This window comes from Helicoverpa zea, chromosome 17 (assembly GCF_022581195.2).
Source record: "Helicoverpa zea isolate HzStark_Cry1AcR chromosome 17, ilHelZeax1.1, whole genome shotgun sequence".
NCBI lineage: Eukaryota > Metazoa > Arthropoda > Insecta > Lepidoptera > Noctuidae > Helicoverpa > Helicoverpa zea.
In genome coordinates this window covers 10,307,816-10,323,500 of record NC_061468.1, presented here as the reverse complement: position 1 = coordinate 10,323,500, position 15,685 = coordinate 10,307,816, and the positions used below count along the sequence as shown (strand labels likewise).

Here is a 15,685-nt window from a genome sequence, read left to right as displayed (position 1 = left end):
TTGTAATCTAATATTTAAAAATATAAATAATATGTTGACAGACAAATAAATGCAGTAACTTCTTGAAATTATTGGGCCTATTTCATTGTACATGACATTAACATTTTTAACCTTTATTTAATGATAATATTTCATTTCTATACTAAGTCGTGGTGGCCTAGTGGGTAAAAGACCAACCTCTCAAGTATGAGGGCGCGGGTTCGATCCCAGGTCAGGCAAGTACCAATGCAACTTTTCTAAGTTTGTATGTACTTTCTAAGTATATCTTAGACACCATTGAGTGTGTTTCGGATGGCACGTTAAACTGTAGGTCCCGACTGTCATTAAACATCCTTGGCAGTCGTTACGGGTAGTCAGAAGCCAGTAAGTCTGACACCAGTCTAACCAAGGGGTATCGGGTTGCCCGGGTAACTGGGTTGAGGAGGTCAGATAGGCAGTCGCTTCTTGTAAAGCACTGGTACTCAGCTGAATCCGGTTAGACTGGAAGCCGACCCCAACATGATTGGGAAAAAGGCTCGGAGGATGATGATGATGATGATTTCATTTCTATACTTATATATGCCATTGCCAAAGTTACTCTGTCCATCGGTCCGGGTTTCACGTCTAAACTACTGTGACAAAAATATAGAAATAATAAAATAGTTTGGTACCTACTGGGTTAGTTTGGAGTAGCCTGATAAAAGAAATAGGTAAATTATCCGGGTGCGGGAAGTAGTTCCTTCGGGTCGCACGTGGAACCGCGGGTAACAGCTAGTTACTAATATAACGTAAATAAATATTATTAACATAGACAGGTACTTCAATTATGCACTTTATAAAATAAAAATCTTTAAAAAATCCTTATTGTTTTCAGATTCTATTTACGGATTGGCACAAGAGCAAGATAAACACTATGATTCAAGGTACGTGCATAATATTCATGTAACAATTAGTTTTATATCTTTCAACTGTCTAGCTTGCTGTGCCATCAGGATACTATAATTTTACAATTATTTTATATTTTCATCTTAAGTACATTATAGAATACAATAAACTATATGAATATCTCCGTTCCTAATTAATGCCATCTTAATCGCTCCAGCTGTTTTAACGTAACAAATAAACGTCCCTCTATGATTAATAAGTCGACCATAAGGATCGCCTTCCAATTCATTCTACCATTGGTCGATTGCATTGATTCGAACGCAGTCCTAAGATTATTTGTACCAGTCCCAAATTCAAATTAAATTACTTCAAATATTTTAGTAAAGTAACACATTTTAGTCTGACAACATAATAAAATACCAAAAGCAAATATACCTATAAATTTTTACAGTATACATCCATCTTCTCGTCATCATGACGAGTGTGGTACTATCGTCATGCTACTGCCCCGATGAACTGATCCACGGTACTGGTCCGTGCTCCTTCCGCATCCACTGCACCGGTGACATCCGAGGAGTTCGCCTCCCCATCGAGTGCACCGAAGCTACCAACTTCCCCGTCAACGTCGAAGTTACCATCACTGACGCCGTCGACGGTTTCGACGAAAACACAGACTTAGAATTCCTCAATACAATCACCAGCCTCAAAATGACAGGACAATGGCAACACGCTAAACTAACCATACTCTCCTACACTCCTAAACTACAAAACTTAGTACTCGTCAACAACTGCATCCAGAACATATCAGGTGGACCCTTCTATTATTTAAACAGTCTCATTACTCTTAATCTGTCACACAATAGGTTAACGGACATTTCTGAACTCTTCCAATTCGAAAATCAACCAAATAAACTAAGAGTACTCTCACTTGCATATAATGCTATCGAGATGTTACCAGGCGACGCTTTCGGTGAACTATCCTCTTTGGTAGAACTTGATCTGTCATATAATGCTATCTCTGATTTAACTGAGGAGCCATTTTTCAATCTTACTAAACTAGAAAAGTTAAGATTGAATAATAACAGAATCAAGGATTTGAATGGTGCTGTAAACAGTTTACAAAACTTGAAACATCTGTATTTGAGAGGCAATTCTATACAACACATAAACGAAGAGTCACTCATGATTATTAAACACTTAGAAACCTTTGATATTTCATGGAACCAGTTGGAACAAATTGAGCCGATCATGTTCTCAAGGCACTGGAACCATTTCGGTAACCATTCCTTTTGTAAAATCATTCTCACTGGTAATCACATTACTAATTTACCAAACGCAACTTCCAACGAGATATTTTCTAGATTTGCCAGGAATTTAGAAAAAAATATGAATATAAACATAGTTACTGAACTAGATTTATCATCGAATGTGATTTCAAACATTGAATACAACGCATTCCAATCGTTGATGCGACTCGTTACTCTTGACTTATCTAAAAACAAGCTCATTGACTTTAGAGTCGACGCCAATGATCTCGCTGACATCAAATGCTTGAACCTGAGTGGTAACTACATTTCCCATTTGTATTACGAAAGTTTCGTATACATGACAAACTTGCAGAACCTTGATTTGTCTCACAACAACATTAACTATATACCCGATATGACTTTCAACAACAATTACAATTTGAAATATGTTAACATGACTTTCAACGAAATTGCTAAACTTGATAATATTTACATAAGAATGTTCCACCCGGAAGGTGGTAGCTTAGACCTTTCCAATAACGGATTGTTCAAGCTTCATATACCACACGGGGAAGGCATAAGACTAGAGAAACTAATATTACGATCAAACATTATATCAGATCCAACACTAGTAGACCTTAGCCATCAAACAGAACTGAAACAACTTGACATGAGCGTCAATCAAATTGAAGATCTGAACTCGACATCACTCTTGCTACCCGAGTCGACGCTTATGTATCTAGACTTGACTTGCAACAAAATACAAAGCATAGGTCCGGCGACTTTCAAAAGAGTGCCCCATTTGAAAACGCTTCGGCTGGGCAACAATCAGTTGACGAAGTTAGAGTACGGAGCGTTCCAAGGTCTAACCGATCTCTCGAACCTGGATTTATCATACAACAGGATTACTTATTTAGATTCAAAGTATTTATTGGACTTGAAGTATCTACACGTTCTGTCTTTGAGGTCGAATGATATGATTTTTTTGGACATGAACAGTTGGTACGGGCACAAGGTTGATTTGACGTTGTATGTTGACAATAATAATCTGACTTGCGAGTGGTTGGGACGGGCCTTGAAGGATTACAACAACGGGTACACTAGAGTTAGACCCACCGCGTTGGTTGGTGGCAAAGGCAAAAATACTTTAGAGGGTATTCCCTGTATAGCCGATGAGTCTGAGAGATTAACCGGTGCTTCTCAAAATGTACTGGCCGACGAGCGTTTGTTGGTAACCAGTCAAAAGATTCTAGAAGAGGTACGGCAACAAAATTATTACTTTAGGAAATTTTTTCAGCAACAAATGGAAAAATCGAAAATTTAAATAGGATTCATATGTTTGGATAATTCAGTGTTTAGCTTTAAAATGTATGTATTGAGGGTACTTATTTGTCTTGGTTATTATTTTGAGTGAATTGTTTAATACATTTTTATAGAATTAGTATGCAAGATATTTTTCGCAAAACTCTATAGCGGTCTGCAGCTAGGTTCCGCACCTGAGTATGCGCATTTAGAGGCACAGAGTTGGGAAGTTACCTACCTCACTGGCTCCTGCGTGAGCCGCTGAAATCTAAAAGTGTTTTCTAGCCACTTGGTCAAAATTCTATAAACGACAGCCATTCTGAAGAGAACTTTAGGTTTTCCATTACTGAAACACTGAGATTTTTTTACTTTTTAGGATTTATGTCTTCGGTTACTCGCTGTCTAACTTTAAGTTAAATACTAAAGTTATAATCTTGTACCTATATAAAATAAATACGTAAATGACAATTTGTATGAAAATGCCTGCGAATAATCGATATATGTAGTTCTAAATGGGAATCATACCCAGTTTAACCTGAAATGTTACAGGTATTAGAATTGAATTTATTTGCTAACATGTAAGTATTCGTAGATATAAATATTCACCCCAGTATTTACTTATGTATTTTGTAATAATATAGTAATATTGTGTTCAATAAAGTTATAATTATAACCGTTATTATATTGTTGTTTTTCTTTTCAATCATATCAAAAACTAATCTATGTCCTTTCTCAAGTTCCAAACTATGTCTGTACCAAATTTCACACAAATTGGTTCAGTAGTTTAGGCGTGAAGAAAAGACAGACAGACAGAGTTACTTTCACATTTATAATATTAGTTAGGATTGTAATTCAGGATTATGAAAAAGCCCCATGGAAACTACTTCGCGCATCCCGATAAAAGGTCTAGTATGGGCTATCTACCTAACAGGAACACAACATTTTTAGAAAGAATTTTCCAATTCGGTCAAATGGTTCCTGAGATTGGCGTGATCATCAAACAAACTCCTCAGCTTTAGTGTATGTAAGGTAATATATTTGTAGGTAGCTATAGATATTGAATTGTAAGTATAGTAGTATTGGTAACTCGTCTCGTACGTTAAGATAAACACGTTTTAAACGAAACAAAGAAATAACTGACATATGTACTGACAACTAGACAATGTTATAGTGTTTAACGCAAGATAATGTTCGACACAAAGTTGCCATTGTATTCATAAATGGCCGTTTTACCGCGGTTTCACCCGCGTCCCGTGGGAACTACTGCCCGTGCTGAGATAAAATATGGCCTATTTTAAGTGGGAAGAGTAAAGCTTTACAACAGTGATGGAATCTTATATCGTATAGTAGTTTGGGAGCCTTAAGTTACCCGGGCAACTCGATACCCCTTGGTAAGACTGGCTGTCAGACTTTCCGGCTTCTGACTTCCTGATGCTCAAACGTCCACAACCACCCTTAAAGTGTCAATTATGTGATTAACAGTTATATATTTTTACGACTTATTATGTGGCTATCTTCGCCCGTCCTTCGTGGGAACTCCACGCGCCCGAATAAGAAGTAGGTAGTCTAAAACCTGCTTTTAAAAAAGCCCAGGACTTGAATATTTTTTTAAATCAGTGCAGTTCCTGAGGTAGCACATTCAAAGTCTTCTACTTTATAATATTAGATACCTAGTATAGATATTCGGTCAGATAGGCTGTCGCTCCTTGTAAAACACTGGTACTCAGCTGCATCCAGTTAAGCCGACCCCATTATAGTTATGGGAAAAGGCTCGGGAGATGATGATGATAGAAATTCACAGACAATCTTCACTACCCTCTTCCTTGCTTTTATCAGCCATTAGCCATTGAATTATTTGATTTAGTTTAAGTATCAATTACTTAAAAATAAATGACAATAATTATTCAATAGGCATGATGACAGTAATCAAAAATCATTAAAATAATATATTTATTAAATTAAACTTGAAGCTTGGAATATAAAACGTGCATTGTTTTCTTTATTAATAATGTGATTAATGTGTATTTTTATAAAATAAAATTACGAAATAAGGCAATCCGCCATGATATCTTGAACACCAATCAGAGCTCGTGACGTCATTTCTCAAAACAACTCGCGCGAAAGCGCGCGAACGTCACATTTCGTTATTGTGAACTTCCACTGCGATCTTTGTTTTTAATTAATTAATTGTTTATAACACGAGTTATGGAGCCCGGATTTATCAAGGCAAACAGCGCTAATTTGCCTAGAATTGAAATCATAATGCTGGGAGAGTTTTTGGCATCAAATAAAGATTTTTGTTCAGCTGAATTTAGAAATGTTAAAACTTCCATGTAAGTATACTAGTTTAATTAAAAAAACTTCCATGTAAGTGTATTAGTTTAATTAAAAAAACTTCTATGTTAGAATATTAGTTTAATTAAAAACAATTTTAGTTATAAATAATTCCTTAAAATTACTTTTGACAATGTATTTGTTATCAGGTGTAAATGTTAATGAAATCTATTATCATGGTTCTACCCTTTATTTATAAATTGATTTTTCTTTTAGGTCCTCCAGGCCATCCTATGGTGATGACGCTGTAAGTTACGTACAGCTGAAACGCAAAAAATAAAACAAAAAAATAAAGTTGTACCCTGGGCAATATTGGTTTTGAATCTCGCCTTGCAAGTTTGAGCCACTTGTTTCGTATTTTGTTATTGTGAGGAACGTACACAAATAACTTATCAGGAGTTGTTTTGGATGTGTTCTTACACTGGGGGACCCCACAACACCTATGCACTTTCGAATTCATATTTAATAACACAAAAAACTTAATTATTGCACGAGCGTTGTTTACTTGCGTCTTGTGATTTCAGTCGTGACGTCACAAGTGACGACATGACACTGACAAGCGTTTTCGCGCCGGATTCAAAGTGGACAGAGAAAAATGCAATTATTTGATAAAAAAACTTAGCATTTTCTTAAAATTAATAATTTTTCATATAAAATAGACGTATACCTACATCATACAAAGGAATTTAAAAATTTGTCATCATGCCTATTCTAATCATTTGCTTGTCAAGTTGGTCAAAAGTGCATTCAAATTGTTATTAATTAATGCTATAGTAAATGTATGTTTGTGTGTGTTACGATAACTGATGCTACGTCCTGTCAGCTTTACTGATAAAACTGCCAAGCGTGATCTGTTTGTAACGGCCATGGTTCCGTGTCAAACCATAGTAGTTAATGTACAATTATAATGAAGACCATTAGATAAGTGTTGGTATTTAATATATTGAAAGTTATAAATAATAGAAAGTAAGTACTGGCCAAAAGTTTTTAAGTATTTTTTTACTTACTAACTTCTGCGTTATGTATTTGATTGTTTGTTTGGTTCACGAATAGGCTCCGAAATTACTTATTATACATTATTATATTTTTGATTATAGATAAGTAGGTAACACTTGCACGGGTTGAGATAGATAGGCAATTGCTCCATGTAAAACCCTGGTACTCAGCTTCATCCAGCTAGCCTGGAAGCCGACCATAGCGTAATATGTCGTATGGGATAAGGCTGAACGGATAATGATCCAAAGTACGTTTTGACGAATTCTGACTGATAAAAAACAATATCGATTTAAAATTACTCGACTGAACCCTAAGAAATTATGCGCAATTCTCGCATTTAGTCGCCAGTGTAACAAGAGAACGGACATAGGAGTCATTTATATAAACATTGTTATTTTTATGTGAGAAAAAATATTTTATCTCTGTAAGTACTTTTGAACATTTATTTTGTCTAAGTACCTATGTATCTAACAACAATCTTAAACATGTATGTTTATAGATTTCAATAAGTGACTTTTGTGTTACGCAGTATTCTTAACCTTTATTTTGATACATTTATACGGTAAATCGGCTGAAGCGTGTGACGTGAAATTTGGTATAGGTATATGTAGGGAAGAGTTTTGATGTTTTTGGATTATAATTTTTTTTTACCGTACTTCAAAAGGGTTTTATCTTATAATACCTCACAAAGACAATTAGGCATTCAAGATTTTTTTTTATTTGTGCCTGGAAATGTTAGTAAGTACTTATTTATCACTCGAAGTGACATCAGAAAAGAAACTGATCACTTATTGTCTTATTACAATATAAAAGAAATACTAACGTCTGCATTGTTAATTTCCTTCTTTTTGGGAAGTCGGTTAAAAAACAAGGATTATGATAAAAAAGTTATTATTTTAGAGTACCGTTCAATTTCTCTATTGAACTGCAGTTAAAATCGACTACAGAAGATCGATTTAACCAACTTAAAAAAATCGGTTCTCATGAACAGTTAACAAAATATAAAAAAATAATATTTTCATTTTGCAGGTATGATAGAATCATAATGGAGTATCGAATATTTTTTTGTAAGTATATTCTTGTATAGATTTTTTATTTCATGAAAGTGAGATAGTCGTACTTGTGTGTGTGTGTAAATACATACACATTGTTTTTTTATGACTGGGTGAATATACCTAATTATGTTCTAAGTATACGAATCTACACTCACTAGTAGGTATGGCTCACCGCTTCCGTGAAGTAAAACATATTTATCTAATTTAACATTTTTGTTTATGTTTTAAGTCTCAGATGTGCAAATAAGGGTGCATTTACACAGTGCAAGTAGCTTGCGCATGTTGAGGCACATGCGCAGGTTACATGCATTTAAAAACGTGCGGGTCCAGCGGCCCGCGCATGTACCAAAGCAAAATACCCACCCGCGTGCTCTTGTCACTTGTCACTCGCGCATGTTAACTTGCTCCAGCTACATGCACCGTGTAGACGCATCCTAACTATGTATACAGTATATTGATATCAATTTATATACATATTTTCTTTCGAGAGGACTTACTTTTTAACTGTATGCGTAGAGTTGTTTCCACAGGGGGTTCCATTTTAATTAATTTGAGGTAGTAGTTGAGTGTATTTGCCAGACATGCAGTCTAGGTGTACCTTTATAAGAATGCTCATCAGTCTTCTCGGCTCTACTTAGTTTCGGACAAGATGCTACCGCTGTGTGAGAAATATTATTATCCTGTATTTATTATTTGTAGGCCTCATCATCGTAAACTTAATAGTGACGTCACAGCAATGCACTCAAGAGCTCGACTCTCAAGAATGCCGCTACATCCTACACTGCATGGACTACTTAACTGACAATTTCGGTTGGAGCTACTATCGACGTAATTACCACAGTATGCCTGGAATCGATACCGCCGAATGCCCCAGTTACGAAAGCATAAACTACGCAGGATATCAAATGTACCCCGTACACGTTGTTATACAGTCAGCACAGCACAATCTTGGGTCGCTTCCTTTAACCAGAAGAAGTGGCGACGAGCTACTACATATCATATACTCTTTAGATTTAAGCAACAACAACTATCAACATACTCCAGTCCTCAAAAGTATGGAAAACCTTGCCGTTCTCAACATGTCGCGGAACCATTTAAAAACAGCTGTTTTATCCAACATGAACGTCTTAAGTAAGTTACGTGAAATAGATTTTTCGTACAACAGAATAAGCGATATCAAACTCGAGGCTTTCACGCATCCTTACAATATGTTAACAAAACTCAATATGTCACATAATTACTTGGTTAAGATTCCCGATGCTGTTTTTGATAAAATTGACGATCTGCAAACGTTAGATTTGTCGCACAACTACATTGAAGGTTTGAGTCCGTTTACCTTCGAAGGCAGCAGGAGTCTGTTACATCTTAATTTGTCTAACAACAGATTAACAGACATCAATTCCTCACTCTTCAGATTCAGTGAACTAAAAGTTCTAAGCCTCAGTGGCAACAGAATAAAAGATCTAAAAGAAAGCGACTTTGAAAAGTTAAACAAACTTGAGGTTCTTGATTTGAGTTCAAACTCTATCAAAACAATAGGTTTTAATGTGTTTCAAAATATGGTTCTGTTGTACAGTTTAGATTTAAGCCATAATGAGTTAGAGGTTGCGAACAAAGACGCGTTTGCTAATTTAAGATCTTTAAGTAGTATCAATCTTTCGACGAATAAGCTAAAGTCTCTGCCTAAAGACTTGTTCAAAAATAAAACAATCAAAGATTTTTCAGTTAGTGAAAATATATTAGAAGGTTCGCTATCAAGGGGTATGTTTGAAGGTATCGACGTAACCACATTGGATTTAAGTTTTCAATTATTGACGGCAATAGAAGACTACGCTTTCAAAGGCCTTGTAAAACTTGAATCTTTGTATCTTAATAACAATGATATTTCTTCACTATCGAACATGTGCTTTAAGACATTAACTGGTTTGACACTGCTGGACTTATCTAACAACAAAATCGCTAGCATTGACTTTGACAAAGCGGACCTGACATTTCTTCAGACCTTGTTTCTGAGAAATAATCAACTGGTTCAAATAAAACACGAACACTTTCAAAGTTTAAGTAGTTTAGCATTTTTGGATGTATCCCAAAACGCCATTGCCCAGTTGGAACCGAGTTCGTTCGTATCGTTGAGAAGTCTGATCAGTTTGCGACTGTCTAATAACCCTTTGTCGGGGACATTACAAACTGACACATTCAATGGCTTAGTTTCATTGCCCAGCCTTGATATTTCTGGCAATTTACTGACAACTGTGCAAAACGCATCATTCAACGAAATGAGTGAATTAAAAGAACTGAACATGTCTCATAGTAAAATTAAAGATTTACAATATAACGTTTTTGCTCACACTGGGTATATTGAAACGCTTGATCTATCGTATAATGAACTAGAATTCTTCTCTGTGAACATGACAGATTTAGTAGGATTAAGCTCTTTATTTTTAAATAATAATTTAATCAAGGAAATATCTTCTACCACCTTGTACGGAATATCAAGCTTAACTAAATTGAACTTAGCTTCCAATTTAATAGAAAACATTCACAATGAATCATTCAACAGTCTGATTGAATTGCGTTGCTTAGATCTGTCCTATAATGAAAAACTTCAATTCAGGAGTACGTTGTTGGAAAAAATGAAAAGTTTAGATATTTTAAAACTATCCGGGATCAAAACTGCTGTTCATTTCACTCAGTTTGACGAATCAACAGTTACTGAAGTAGAGATAGCAGACGCAGGTCTAAATAACATAAGCGCTTTGAATCTGAGCGCGTTCACTCACATGAGTACTTTGGGATTAAGGAACAATAGCATATCGAGGATAGACGTAGGAGCTTTCGCAGGAATAAGCACTCTCAGATATTTAGATCTGAGCTTCAATAAAATATCCTTCATCCAACCGGGAGCGTTCAAAGACAATGAACTCCTATTTTCATTAAATATTTCTCACAATTACTTATCAGCTATCAGTTACGGAGTGTTTCGTGGCCTCATCTACTTGGGTACTCTAGACATGTCATATAATAACATCAAAGATTTGCAAAGTGAAAGATTTTATGAAGTAAAAAGTTTAACTGAGCTGATTGTTGATCATAACCAAATTAATTATGTTAACGCCGAAGAATTTTCAGGCTTATCGAAGTTGAGTATAGGAGACAATCCACTACCTTGCCACATTTTAGTAATACTTAAAAAAAGAGGCGTGCCTTTTGAAATAACAGCTATTAATATTGATGAACATAGTAGTGAAAATATTGATGGAATAACCTGTAATAAAGATCAAGAAATATCGATTATTAATTCAACAACGACTGTCAGTGACGTCACTGAACAGAATGGGGTGCTTTTAGATATAAGAAACATTTTGTATAATATGAGCCAAAATACTAACGTTCAGGATACTAATGACCATGCTATAGAAAACTTAACAAATGTTATTGAAAAGTCTAACATCATAATTAACGAAAACTTCGTACAGCTTGCTAACTTGACATCCAAAGTAATAGATTCAAACAACAATACAAATATGTTGTTGAAGAAAATATTGAATTCATTGAAAGAAAATACTGTCACTAGTGTTGCCACTACGCCTTCAGTTCTTTTAGGCTTCAATGGCTCTCAAAATACAGATTTGATTCCATACATAAACAAAATAAGAAAAGAATTAGAAAAAACAATAGCAGATGAAAAGCAAAACATTATGAATGAATTGGAAGGAAAATTCTCTTTAATTCAATACCATACTGAAGCCATGCCCACAAGTCCTAATAATGAGAAATTGGTTTCAACTACGGAAGCTTCAAAATCTATATTTACGGAGACGTGTGTAGCATTGATATTATTAATTTTAGTTGGTTTAGTGTTATATAAGTTTTATAAGTCAAGAATGTTTGTTAGGAGTCGAATGTCTTATAGTACTCGGGAGTTGCCGGGTGCCATGGATAATTCAACTCTGTAATTAGGTATGAACTGTGCTTATGAGAAGCTACATGAATTTTATTCCAGTAGAATTGTAATAGATACCAAAGTTAGTTGAAGTAACTTCTAAGTTCTGTATGCGCTATTAAAGTATAGATTCATCTTTATAATGATACATTTTCTAATTCTTTTTTACGTGAAAATAAGTTCCGATCTCTTATTGTTTAGCAATGTGTGTAAGAAACCAAACAAATAAGGTTAATTTTTTGGTGAAAACATGATAAGAATTACTTGTTGATTTTCAAAAATATTATTTACATTTATTAAATGAAAGTTAAGCTTTTCATTAAATGTCTTATAGGTAACATTAAAATTAACATTTTTGAATATTTGCTGTATATTATACTGTGTAAAAATTTTTCTTACAGAATAGGTGTTGACTCTTGTAGAATAAAATATTACTATTTCTATAAATATGTCGAAATAATGTATAGAGTTGTATTGTTTTCGAAACAATTTAATAGTATCTAAGTTAAATGTACTTTCTTTCAAAATATTATAAAAACAAAAGGTTGTTTTTTGATTGGTTGGTATGACTGAAATTGGTTGTAAACAATTTATACATTAAAAATAAAAAAATAAAGAATTTTTCAAATATTAAATGCTACGAAAATCGCTACAGTATGTGTTGTTTTATTTTATTTCTTTTAGAAAGTAAATTAAGTCCTATCGTAAACTTCAATAAAACAAGTACTTTCATTCGAAAATAGGGAAAGTGGGAGTAGAAACTGCTAGCACCTTAGTACATTATTTAAAAAAATAGCCGTTTTCCCGTGGCTTCACCCACGTCCCGTGGAAATTACTGTCCATACTGGAATAAAACATAACCTACGTTTCTCGGGAAGAGTGTTGCTGTCCAAAAAAGAATGAATCTCATCGGTTCAGTATTTTCGCTGCCTTTACAAAACACTTAATTATATTTTAGCATAGATAATTTACATAAAACCTTTTCAAGTAAAATGACTATCATGACGAAACCTAATGGCTCTCATCAAAGTGCTAGGCTTTGATTACAACAAAATTATTGGATAACAGTCTTGTATGTTAATTTACGTATGGCGAACGTAAAGTTGCAAAACTTGGAATTCAGCACTCGTAACCAACTATTCTATGGCATTTGATAATAACGAAATGATGGCTTGTCATCTTCCTCGTATTTTCCAAACTAAATATATGATATCCACTTCCAGTTTGACGTAATTTATAAAGAGCTAAAGCAAAATTAAATCTCTAACCGCATAGATATATAGGTTAAAAAATTAATTGTAAGTCATTTGAGCCGTAATATTTACTAGCAACACTCAGGCAGGGACTTCCCTGAATTACAATATATGTAATTATCGGCGTGATAGTTATTTTTGCATTGGTAGGTAGTAAGAATTTACCTAAATACTAAAATACATATTGAAATGTACCGATAGTTATTTGAGCGGTGTTTTTACTGGCAACACTGAGGCGGGGAATTCCCTGACTTGCAATGTTATTATCAGCGTGATAGTTATTTTTGCGTAGGTAGTAAAAAGGTATCTAAATACTCCAATACATTATACAAGGTGTTACAAAAAATCTCATAAAGTTAAAAGGCTGTTATTTTTTCCCATGAAAATATCGTACTTCTTAAAAATTTAGAAACGCACTTGCGACCTGTCTGGGCCCGATTCTGCTAAGTTAATAATGTCAAAATTGAATCGCTATAGCAGTTTAACCTTAGTGGGCATTCTGCGACTAATATAAGACTTTTTCGATTGGTCTGCCATTTGGTCTATAGGGTAGTTTGTTCTACAATCTTGCAATCGTAAATTCATTATTGAATCACAGAAATAAATAAAAAACGTTTATTTAAAAGAAAAAATAGCGGAATGCCACATACGCTTCAATCGTAATTGAGTAGTGATTGGATCTCAGTCGGATGTGAATCGTATGTCGCCTAAATAAAATTAGTAGAATCGTGCCCCTGGTGTTTTAGGTGCTACGTTAATAGTGACTATATAATACGTGTGCACCCATATTGATTTCTGACACTTACGCGAATATTAGACATTTAAATAAAACTACTTTTACGGATTTTATCCAACCCCTTACCACCAACCCCTTACCAAGACGACCAACACCTTAGTCTGCCCGTGACCATGGATGCTGTAAAGGATCCGAAACGTCGGGATTAAATAATATTAATATAACGCGATAAAATCCGTAAAAGTAGTTATATTTACGTGTGCACCCATTTATTTTGTCCTCCGTGTTGTGCACTATATTATGTCCTGGGCAGATGATTTCCTCAGAGAGAATAGCCAGTATGGCCGACAATCGGTCTGAAAACCATTATTATTACCAACAAGCAATCCGTAAGCCTAGAAAAAAATCTAAGGTATTTTTGTAACGCCCTGTGTAAGATATTTGCTTAGCGATGACAATGTATCATAAATATTGTTTAGGTATACTTATTAAATAGGTTTGAAAGAGTATTTAATTTGTTGGCAGAATGGACAGTAATGACGAGTTAGTTTTTTTTGTTTATAAAATCTTCACTGCCAATTTTAGTAATAATGGCTTCCAAGGCCGATATCTCCAGCCAACTGCTCAAGACATATTATAGTGCACAAGCATTTGCACAGACACAGGTGCACTCACTATTCCTTCACTCTCATAGCCCGATGGGACGGCAATGCGGACACGTCCGGAGAGAGATCAGGCGCAGGACCAACATTAACGTGCTCTACTATGCACGTGTGTATCAATCACCAACTTCCAGACTATGGCCTGCTTTGTGAAAGTTTCTGAAACCGACTGACCCGGGCATCGAACCGGGCATGGAAGTCTCGTTTGTAACCACTAGACCAACGAGGCAGTCGCCAACTTTCCAGCGAGGCCCAGTAGGGCCAAGGCCTGCCGGGGCTGCGGGATTGTTCAAAAGAGCTACCGTGGCCCTGGTACATAAAAGGCCTACAACCGTTTTTAGTCAGTAAGAGTCTGTCACTCCCTCACCGCTGCTAACCCACAGCGGGAGAGGATCATTTGATGATTTTTGAAGTAGTTAAAAAAAAAGTCGCCGACTTTAGTATAAAGAGTGTGAAACAATGACAAATAACAAAACGGTATCGAGTAGAGGACAAGGTTCGTTGCAATAGGCATGATGACAGTAATCAAAAATCATTAAAATAATATATTTATTAAATTAAACTTGTAGCTTGGAATATAAAACGCGCATTGTTTTCTTTATTAATAATGTGATTAATATGTATTTTTATAAAATAAAATTACGAAATAAGGCAATCCGCCATGATATCTTAAACACCAATCAGAGCTCGTGACGTCATTTCTCAAAACAACTCGCGCGAAAGCGCGCGAACGTCACATTTCGTTATTGTGAACTTCCACTGCGATCTTTGTTTTTAATTAACTAATTGTTTATAACACGAGTTATGGAGCCCGGATTTATCAAGGCAAACAGCGCTAATTTGCCTAGAATTGATATCATAATGCTGGGAAAGTTTTTGGCATCAAATAAAGATTTTTGTTCAGCTGAATTTAGAAATGTTAAAACTTCCATGTAAGTATACTAGTTTAATTAAAAAAGCAATGAGAGATGAAACCTAACCTCGAAATAGTTATTTACATTATAAACTATGCTAGAATCTAGAGAACTATGTAATAATTTACATCAAAGTGATCTTCACAAAAATAAAGTTGTACCCTGGGCAATATTGCTTTTGAATCTCGCCTTGCAAGTTTAAGCCACTTGTTTCGTATTTTTTTATTGTGAGGAACGTACACAAATAACTCATCAGGAGTTGTTTTGGATGTGTTCTTACACTGGGGGACCCCACAACACCTATGCCCTTTCGAATTAATATTTAATAACACAAAAAACTTAATTATTGCACGAGCGTTGTTTACTTGCGTCTTGTAAT

General features: G+C 35.0%; 2 protein-coding genes across 2 annotated transcripts; both read left to right on the top strand.

Annotated features, from left to right (window-relative positions):
• Positions 1 to 564: 564 nt before the first annotated feature.
• Positions 565 to 4,095, top strand: LOC124638375 (leucine-rich repeat-containing G-protein coupled receptor 6-like). The gene is made up of 2 exons (XM_047175323.1): positions 565 to 902; positions 1,316 to 4,095. Exons 1-2 carry the CDS (start codon positions 893 to 895, stop codon positions 3,433 to 3,435), a joined length of 2,130 nt encoding a protein of 709 aa, XP_047031279.1. The 5' UTR covers positions 565 to 892; the 3' UTR covers positions 3,436 to 4,095.
• Positions 4,096 to 7,100: 3,005 nt separating this feature from the next.
• LOC124638571 (toll-like receptor 3) lies at positions 7,101 to 11,806 on the top strand. The gene is made up of 3 exons (XM_047175585.1): positions 7,101 to 7,167; positions 7,773 to 7,810; positions 8,498 to 11,806. The coding sequence occupies exons 2-3, from the start codon at positions 7,789 to 7,791 to the stop codon at positions 11,752 to 11,754; spliced, it is 3,279 nt and encodes a 1,092-aa protein (XP_047031541.1). The 5' UTR covers positions 7,101 to 7,167; positions 7,773 to 7,788; the 3' UTR covers positions 11,755 to 11,806.
• Positions 11,807 to 15,685: the final 3,879 nt, after the last annotated feature.